Source organism: Carcharodon carcharias, chromosome 13, assembly GCF_017639515.1.
Source record: "Carcharodon carcharias isolate sCarCar2 chromosome 13, sCarCar2.pri, whole genome shotgun sequence".
In the NCBI taxonomy this organism is placed as follows: domain Eukaryota; kingdom Metazoa; phylum Chordata; class Chondrichthyes; order Lamniformes; family Lamnidae; genus Carcharodon; species Carcharodon carcharias.
In genome coordinates, this window is record NC_054479.1 from 18,110,103 (window position 1) to 18,118,422 (window position 8,320).

The 8,320-nt window shown below is 41.3% G+C and overlaps 1 protein-coding gene across 3 annotated transcripts in view; it reads left to right on the top strand.

The window, feature by feature from the left end:
- LOC121286330 (trichoplein, keratin filament binding) overlaps positions 1-5,590 on the top strand; it is a 32,558-nt gene extending 26,968 nt beyond the window's left edge. For all 3 annotated transcript variants that reach the window (XM_041203413.1, XM_041203412.1, XM_041203414.1), the window contains exons 11-13: positions 1,127-1,312; positions 1,962-2,105; positions 2,249-5,590. In XM_041203413.1, coding sequence (XP_041059347.1) covers positions 1,127-1,312; positions 1,962-2,105; positions 2,249-2,281 — 363 coding nt within the window. In that variant the 3' untranslated portion in view covers positions 2,282-5,590. The remainder of the gene's footprint in view (positions 1-1,126; positions 1,313-1,961; positions 2,106-2,248) is intronic.
- The last annotated feature ends 2,730 nt before the right edge of the window (positions 5,591-8,320 follow it).

The window sequence follows — 8,320 nt, forward strand, 5'->3', positions numbered from 1 at the left end:
AAAAGCCCATGGGATACAGGGGAATGTGGCAAGTTGGATTCAAAATTGGTTCAACGACAGGAAACAAAGGGTTATGGTTGATGGATGTTTTTGCGAATGGAAAGTGGTATCCAGCGGCTTTCCACAGGGTTCAGTGTTGGGTCCCTTGCTGTATGCTGTAAATATTAATGATTTGGACTTAAATGTGGGTGGCAAACAGAATGAATGGGAGGATATTGGGAGGGGTAGAGGAAGTGAGAGACCTTGGTGTGCATGTCCACATGTCCCTGAAGCTGGCAGAACAGGTGGATAAGGTGATAAAGAAAGCATATGGAATGCTTTCATTTATTAGATGAGGTATAGAATACAAAAGCAGAGATGTAATGATGGAACTGTATGAAACACTGGTTAGGTCACAGCTGGAATTTTGTGTACTTCTGGTCGCCACATTACAGGATGGACATAATTGCTCTGGAGAGAATACAGAGGAGATTTACAAGAATGTTGCCAGGGCTTGAAAATTGCAGCTATGAGGAGAGATTGGATAGGCTGGGGTTGTTTTCCTTGGAACTGAGGAGGCTGAGGGGTGATCTGATTGAAGTGTACAAGATTATGAGCGGCCTAAATAGAGTAGACAGGGATGCCCTGTTTCCTTTGAGCTGAGGGGCCAGTTACCAAGGGACACAGATTTAAGGCGATTGGTAGAAGGATTAGAGGGGACATGAGGAAAAATGACTTCACCCAGAGGGTGGTTGGTCTTTGTAATTCACTGCCTGGTTTAATGGTGGAGGCAGAAGTCTCAACTCATTTAAAAGGCACCTAGAACTGCAGCTAAAATGCTGTAACCTGCAAGGCCATGTACCAGGTGCTGGAGGTGGGATTAAAAATGGGCAGCTAGTTTTTTTCTTTTTCAGCTGGCGCAGACATGATGGGCTGAACGGCCTCTCTGTGCTGTAACTTTTCTATGGTTTTATGGTTGTGCACTTGGGGGATGCTCTTATAATGTTAGGCTTGAGGTATATTGTTGGAATGGATTAAAGGAGGTGTTACCTGACCTGAAAGCCTAAACTGGAAAGTAGCACACATCCCTCACCTGTTGAGCACAATTTGCTTTAATAGATTATTTAATGTGGTCGTTTCTTGTTAGGTACTTGTAGGCCGACAGCGGCAAATCCTGGATAGGATTGAGATGAACCGGCGCGCTCAAGAGGAATCTGTTCAGCGTCGCGAGGAGCTGATCCGGGAGCTAGAGGAAGTGAAAGAAACAGCAAAGCGAGAGAAGGAGGAAGAGGAGGAGGTGAAAACTGCTCGCAAGCAAGAGCTGACAGCGCAGGTTTGTTCCATAAATCTATTGATATACAGGCATTAATCACCTGACTATGGTCCTAATGGATGTTCTTTTATTGTTGCATATTTAAGTGGGTCACTGTACTCTGCATAATGCATTGTTCCTCAGAGATATTGAGAATAGCCATGTAACCAAAGATTATTCATATGGTCAATGATGTTAGCTGATTTTAGCCACGACACCAATTGGTGTTAAATTTGCTTCAGTGAGTCAGCAGGGGAAAACCACACTGTGCCACAAGTAGCAGTAAAATGTAGGCTCACTCCTGTGTTTCTTCACACAATGAGTTGATGGAACAATGAGAAGAAGCCAAAGACATCCTCCAAAGCAGAAAGAAAGGAAGAATTCTGAGGCTAAATTTCAATCCCCGCCCACCACTGCTCTCCCTCCCTCACCATCAAGGCCAGCATGCTCAGAAAAAGGAGAAAAGGGAATTGAAGTATAGTCAATGATTAATCCTGGTACTGTAACATTACAGTAGGGAATCCTGCAGGTCTACTGTAATTCAGATCTTGCTATAATCTCTAACATTGCAAAATATCCTTTTATGCTATCAATAAATAATGAACAAATGGACAACATAGGACTGGTAAATGCAGCTATTCCTAACTATTTTTCCTTATTTTTAACATAGGTTGCAGAACGGAGGAGACAGGAGTTGGAAGAGTTGCAACACCAACAGGAGGTGGAAAATGAGGAAAGGCTTGCACAGAGAGAACAGGAAGAGATGCTTCAACATGAGGCTAAGCTGATGAGGCAGCGAGGATATGAACCTAAGGTAATTATACACATTGACAATAGATGCCTGAAGCACCGCAGTGGCTCAGGAAGCAGAGTGCCATCTAGTACTGACACTCTAAGCTATTCAGTTTTTAAAGTGAGAAACATGATTTTTATTGCTCCTGTTTTATATTTTATTAGATGTTCCACCGACCAAGAATAGCCTGGACATAGCTCAGAAGCTGAGAAATATAAGACTGGCTTGTGAAATGTGAGTCTTGCCTTGGAATGGATTGAGTATCTGGATCAAATCCACATTACGTGACCTCTCAACATAGCCAGACAGAGCCAAGTGTTCACTCCCTTTATGTGATGGATGTTATGGTAGACAATTTGCACTTAATTGAAGGAGAAACTCAACTCGGAAAGTTAGGTTGAAGTTCATGTGAAACAACAGAGCTGTTTAAATCTCTAAGGATCTCTGATTAGTATACATTAAATATGAATGGTTCACAGGGCTTAACCACTTGGTTGCCTGGAAGATTATTCTTTCTCTAGTGGGTGGTTGGTACACAAAACCCATGTTATGCTGTTATACATGTTCTGAAGGCTCTACATAATCCTCAATTCCTTCCATTCAGGCTCTAAGAAATTCAGATCCACTATATTCCTCCAGCTTTGCAGTAGGTAAATAATTTTGCTTCCCACAGTACAAATTAAAACAGCATCTACTGATAGACCATTTCGAGGAATTGTAAATGTTAGTGGCAAAAATAGTTAATGGATTCTCAATCAGGGAAACCTATAAGTCCCAGTATTAACTAACATTTGAACCAGAGTTTCTATGAAGTAAAAGAAGGGGAAGCCTAAAACTGACAGAGTTTGGCCAGGACATCCAGCAGGGAAATGTTAAAGCAAGAGGGGAGAAGAACGCAAAATTCCCTACCTGTGTGGTTTCAAGTGCGCTTCAACCAAGGTTGACCAAGCAGCACAATTAAGTGTGTGGAACTGTGCATAACCTGGGCTATATCTGTCTTCCTAGCAACAGGAAGTGACGTTCATGAAAAGTAGGGCAGTGGGGGGGATGGGAAACTCACACCCTGAGTTCAGGCATCTTAGAAAACATTACCAGATATTAAAATGTTCAATCCATAACACATCCTGATTCTTTTTTTATATTACTGCATTAACACTGTTGGTGTTTGCAAGACCAGCCTAATATAATTAATTGTTTATGCTGTAATGGGCCATTTAACCTGGGTATCAAATGGTCAGACAGCTTTATGGGTCAGGAAGATTTCATTATGGTGTCTTGCGTTTGAAGGCTTTTAATTCTTGCTGAAAGTATGTGTCTGAGCTTTACATTGGCGGTCTAGAAGTACTGAAGGGCGACAATGATCAGTTTCAGCACTCACTTGTTCTCCTGATGGCCTTCAGATTCTCACTTTCTTCCTAGATTAGGAATCAACATTGGCATACAGCAACATTTTCTTTTTGGGCTGGCAAGTCGAATTAGCTATCAGCTAATGAGGGTTTTACATTGGTTTGTGTGACCCAGTTCTCCACTCCCTCACCATATTTCTAATCTGGAGGGGAAGGAGGAAAGTAGAGACTGAGGAAGGGAATTGGAGGCCTGGGGAAGAAGATGATCAGACAGTGCAAGAGATGGAAGATTGGCATTGGTGCTGTGGCATATGAGTGAATTGGGAGGCTTGGAAAGCATACTGGATGGAAACAGACATAGGAAAAAATATGATTTAATAAAATTCAACAAAATATTTTAAATTGGAGATTTCAAAACCAAAGTGGTGGGCTTATTGGTAGATTCTGAATATCAATACAAAATACTTTTAAATTATTGATTTAAAATTCTGGAGGATGATTAAAAACAGCTGATTTCAGATAACATGTCTGAGCATAAGATTCGTGATAATTATGTTTTTGATATGAATTTTATAAGTTTTTTTGCTTAGCTCAGGCTGTAAAGTCTTTCAAAAGTAAATAAGCACTTGTGCACATTTTGAATAAACATGTACGGAACTGACATCTTTACTGCTGTGGTGTTTGAATTCTCAAATTAAAGAGCATTAAACTGGAAATGTTTAATTTTATTCACCCTGACCAATGTCTACTTTAGACATTGATTGCCACACTGAAACTAACTTATCCTAATCTCAAAATAAATATTTTAAAAAAGATTTCTGAGTTTCAGGAAGCAGCTTCTGGCCACATCAAAGGCAGAAATGTTGCATTATCAGCCCTTCATCCCAGCATGTGCCTGCTTTATCCTACCACATTGCAGAATTATTTGCCATCTAAGATTGGGGAAGTAAAGTGTATGACTGGATAAGTCACAATAGTAGGTTAATTGCTCACTTCCGACATTCAAGTAGGCCACAGAGGCCAGGAGAGGAACAAAATCACAACTGGCAACTTTAGTTTGGATTTTCAATTTTAAGGCTGTACATTTGAACAGCACCAATTTAGATTAAATTTGGCTGCTTTACAATTAATAACAGACTGGATTTTATTTTGTACGAATCCTTTCAACAAGGGAGGGTCATTTAGGTCATACCATTGGAATTATCTTTGAGCTTTTTCTTGTTTAAGTATACTTTTTACTGGCAAGATGCAATGTTAAAATAGACTTTAAATATTCTTGATGAGGCAGAGTTTAGGAATATGAATATAAACTTGGAGATGATTAAGTTGAGAGAAATTAAGCTAACATCTTTTATAAAGTATTGAGCAACTTGGGCTTTGAAGTCTTAGCTCTTTGTAAATAGCAATGGAAGTCTTAAGCATCATTTCGGTTTGCCACAGAAATATTCCCATTGCTCTGTTATTCCACCTGGAGTTGATGGAGCTAATCTGTGTGAAATGTAATTATTTTAATACAAACGAAATAAACTAAATTAACAAATCAAGGGACAAAGTAAAAGGCAGCCCCTTAAAGGGAAACCGCAAAAACAAAAGACAAAATTCAAAGGAAACTTACAAACATTAAATCAAAGTGTGATTAAAGGGGTCGATAAAGCACCCCAGTCACCACGATGCCACCTTTGCTTAATTAGCAGCTGTTCCTGTTCACAGCTGATTTTTTTTTTTCACAAGATGTGGGTGTTGCTGGCTAAGCTGGCATTCATTACTCATCTCTAAAAACCCCTGAGAAGGTGCGTAACACTCAGGACTGTTTTGTAACTATTTAAATTTCAGACGATTTAAACCTTTAAAAGCTCATCTAGTGTAATCGTTCAACTGATTCATTGCCAATTCACATGTATTCTTGATGGCCCTGAAACCCAGCCAGGGAAGCCAACAAGTGTCTCTTGTTTTCGAATTGAATTATTGATGTTTGTAATACAATGTTTAAGTTTATTAAAAGACTCCCAGCTTTTTGTTCTAAACCTTTGTACTGAGCCTGTGACATTTCATTTTCGAGGCAATGACCATGGAAAAAGAAACACAGTTTGGAACTTGAATGTTTTTATTTGCATTTTTAATCAGTTATTATTATATAAATAAAATCTCTTGTGCGTAAAATGGTGGAATTTTTTTTTTTGCTGCACCTTTCGCTGTCGGTTTTCTTCCACCTTCCCACACCCCCTCCATCTCTCCCTCTAAACCCTGAAGGAATTTGACTCCTTGCCAGGCTACATCTCCACCGCGAACCACCAGTATTGCACATATTTATTTGTACTGACTCTTTGTGAGCCTTAGTAGGCTATTTGTCTTGTTTGGTGGTGGTGATAATGCAGCTGAACCCAGTTAACATTCACACATGGACTTCCAGCAGATAGGGGATCAGAAATTCCACCCCTGGATGATTTTTACCTTTTTACCTAATTCAGAGGTTGATTATAGCATACATACCACCATCCTTGAGATCAGCTAACAACAGAGTTGCAAATCAACCAAGGAACCCTTCTTGTCTGTATAACTCAGTAACATATTGCATTTTATATAGTGCACAAGAACACCCCAAGATGCCTCACAGACGCCCCATCAGACAAAAATGCATGCCAAGTCAGATGATATTAGGAGGGGTGAGTAAAAGCTTTATTAAGGGTGTCAGTTTTAAGGACAGTCAAAGGAAAAGTGGAGAGTTTAAGAGAAAGAGTGTACAGTCTAGATGGGGGATTGCATGGCCACCCATGGAGTGCACATGAAACCAGAATTTGAGGAATGCAGAGTTCTGGGGCAGTTGTGAAGCTCAAAAAGGTTACAGTGATAAAACATAGGACTGAGGAGTAAGAGTAGGCCATGCGGCACTTCGAGCCTACGCCGCCATTCAATAAGATCATAGCTGATCTGGTTGTGGCCTAAGCTCCGCTTTCCTGTCTGCCCCCCATAACCCTTGGCTCCCTTGTCTATCAAAAACATAACTCTGCCTTAAATAAATTCAATGACCCAGCCTCCACTGCTTTCTGGGGAAGGAAATTCTGTTAGTATTTTTTTATTTCATTAAATTTTATGACTTTCTTCCAAGATAATGGGGACCTTAGATGAGTTCGATGTCGGCTTATTTGAGATAAGAGAGCATGTGATGTCTAGTAACACCAGTCTCATCTTTCTAGATGTCTAATTGATCCAAAAGTATCAATAATCTATGTCCTGTAGAGACTAATAATTTGGCTAGTTGCATGACCCTCAATCATAGACTGGATACATTGATGGAAGGAGGATTTAAAGAGAAGAAACTCATGCTTGAGCTATGCAGACCAGGAAAATTACAGATGTAATTTCTAATCCATATTGAGTTAACTCTTAGGTAAAAGCAAAAAACTGCGGATGCTGGAAATCCAAAACAAAAATAAAAATACCTGGAAAAACTCAGCAGGTCTGGCAGCATCTGCGGAGAGGAACACAGTTAACATTTCAAGTCTGTATGACTCTTCAACAGAACTAAGTAAAAATAGAAAAGAGGTGAAATATAAGCTGGCTTAAGTGGGGGGGGGGGAGGGGAGGGTTAAGCTGGATAGACGGCCAGTGATGGGTGGAGATTGCCAAAAGATGTCAGAGACAAAAGGACAATGAGGTGTTGAAGGTGGTGATATTATCTAAGGAAAGTGCTAATAAAAGATAGAAAGCAGGACAAACAAGGTACAGATAGCCCTAGTGGGGGTGGGGTGGGGTGAATCAAAATAGGCTAAAAGATAGAGATAAAACAATGGATGGAAATGCATTTAAAAATAATGGAAATAGGTGGGAAAGAAAAATCTATATAAATTATTGGAAAAAAAGTGGGCGGGGGGATCAGAAAGGGGGTGGGGATGGAGGAGAGAGTTCATGATCTAAAATTATTGAACTCAATATTCAGTCCGGAAGGCTGTAAAATGCCTAGTCGGAAGATGAGGTGCTGTTCCTACAGTTTGCGTTGAGTTTCACTGGAACAATGCAGCAGGCCAAGGACAGACATATGGGCATGAGAGCAGGGTGGAGTGTTGAAATGGCAAGTGACAGGGAAGTCTGGGTCATGCTTGCGGACAGACTGAAGGTGTTCTGCAAGGCGGTCACCCAGTCTGCGCTTGGTGTTTCCAATGTAGTGGAAACCACATTGGGAGCAACGAATGCAGTAGACTAAATTGAGGGAAGTGCAAGTGAAATGCTGCTTCACTTGAAAGGAGTGTATGGGCCCTTGGATGGTGAGGAGAGGGGAAGTAAAGGGGCAGGTGTTGCACCTTCTTCAGTTGCTTGGGAAGGTGCCGTGGGAGGGGGTTGAGGTGTAGGGGCTGATGGAGGAATGGACCAGGGTGTCTTGGAGGGAATGATCCCTGCAGAATGCCGCCGGGGTGGGGGGGGGTTGAAGGGAAGATGTGTTTGGTGGTGGCATCATGCTGGAGTTGGCGGAAATGGCGGAGGATGATCCTTTCAATGCAGAAACTGGTGGGGTGATAAGTGAGGACAAGGGAGATCCTATCATGTTTCTGGGTGGGAGAGGAAGGTGTGGGGCAGATGCGTGGGAGATGGCCTGGACACAGTTGAGGGCCCTGTCAACCACCTTGGGCAGAAAACCTTGGTTAAGGAAGAAGGAAGACATGTCAGACGAACTGTTTTTGAAAGTGGCATCATCAGAACAGATGTGACGAAGGCGAAGGAACTGAGAGAATGGGATGGAGTCCTTACAGAAAGCGGGGTATGAAGAGCTGTAGTGGAGGTAGCTGTGGGAGTCAGTAGGCTTGTAATGGATATTGGTGGACAGTCTATCACCAGAAATTGAGACAGAGAGGTCAAGAAAAGGAAGGGAAGTGTCAGAAATAGACCATGTGAAAA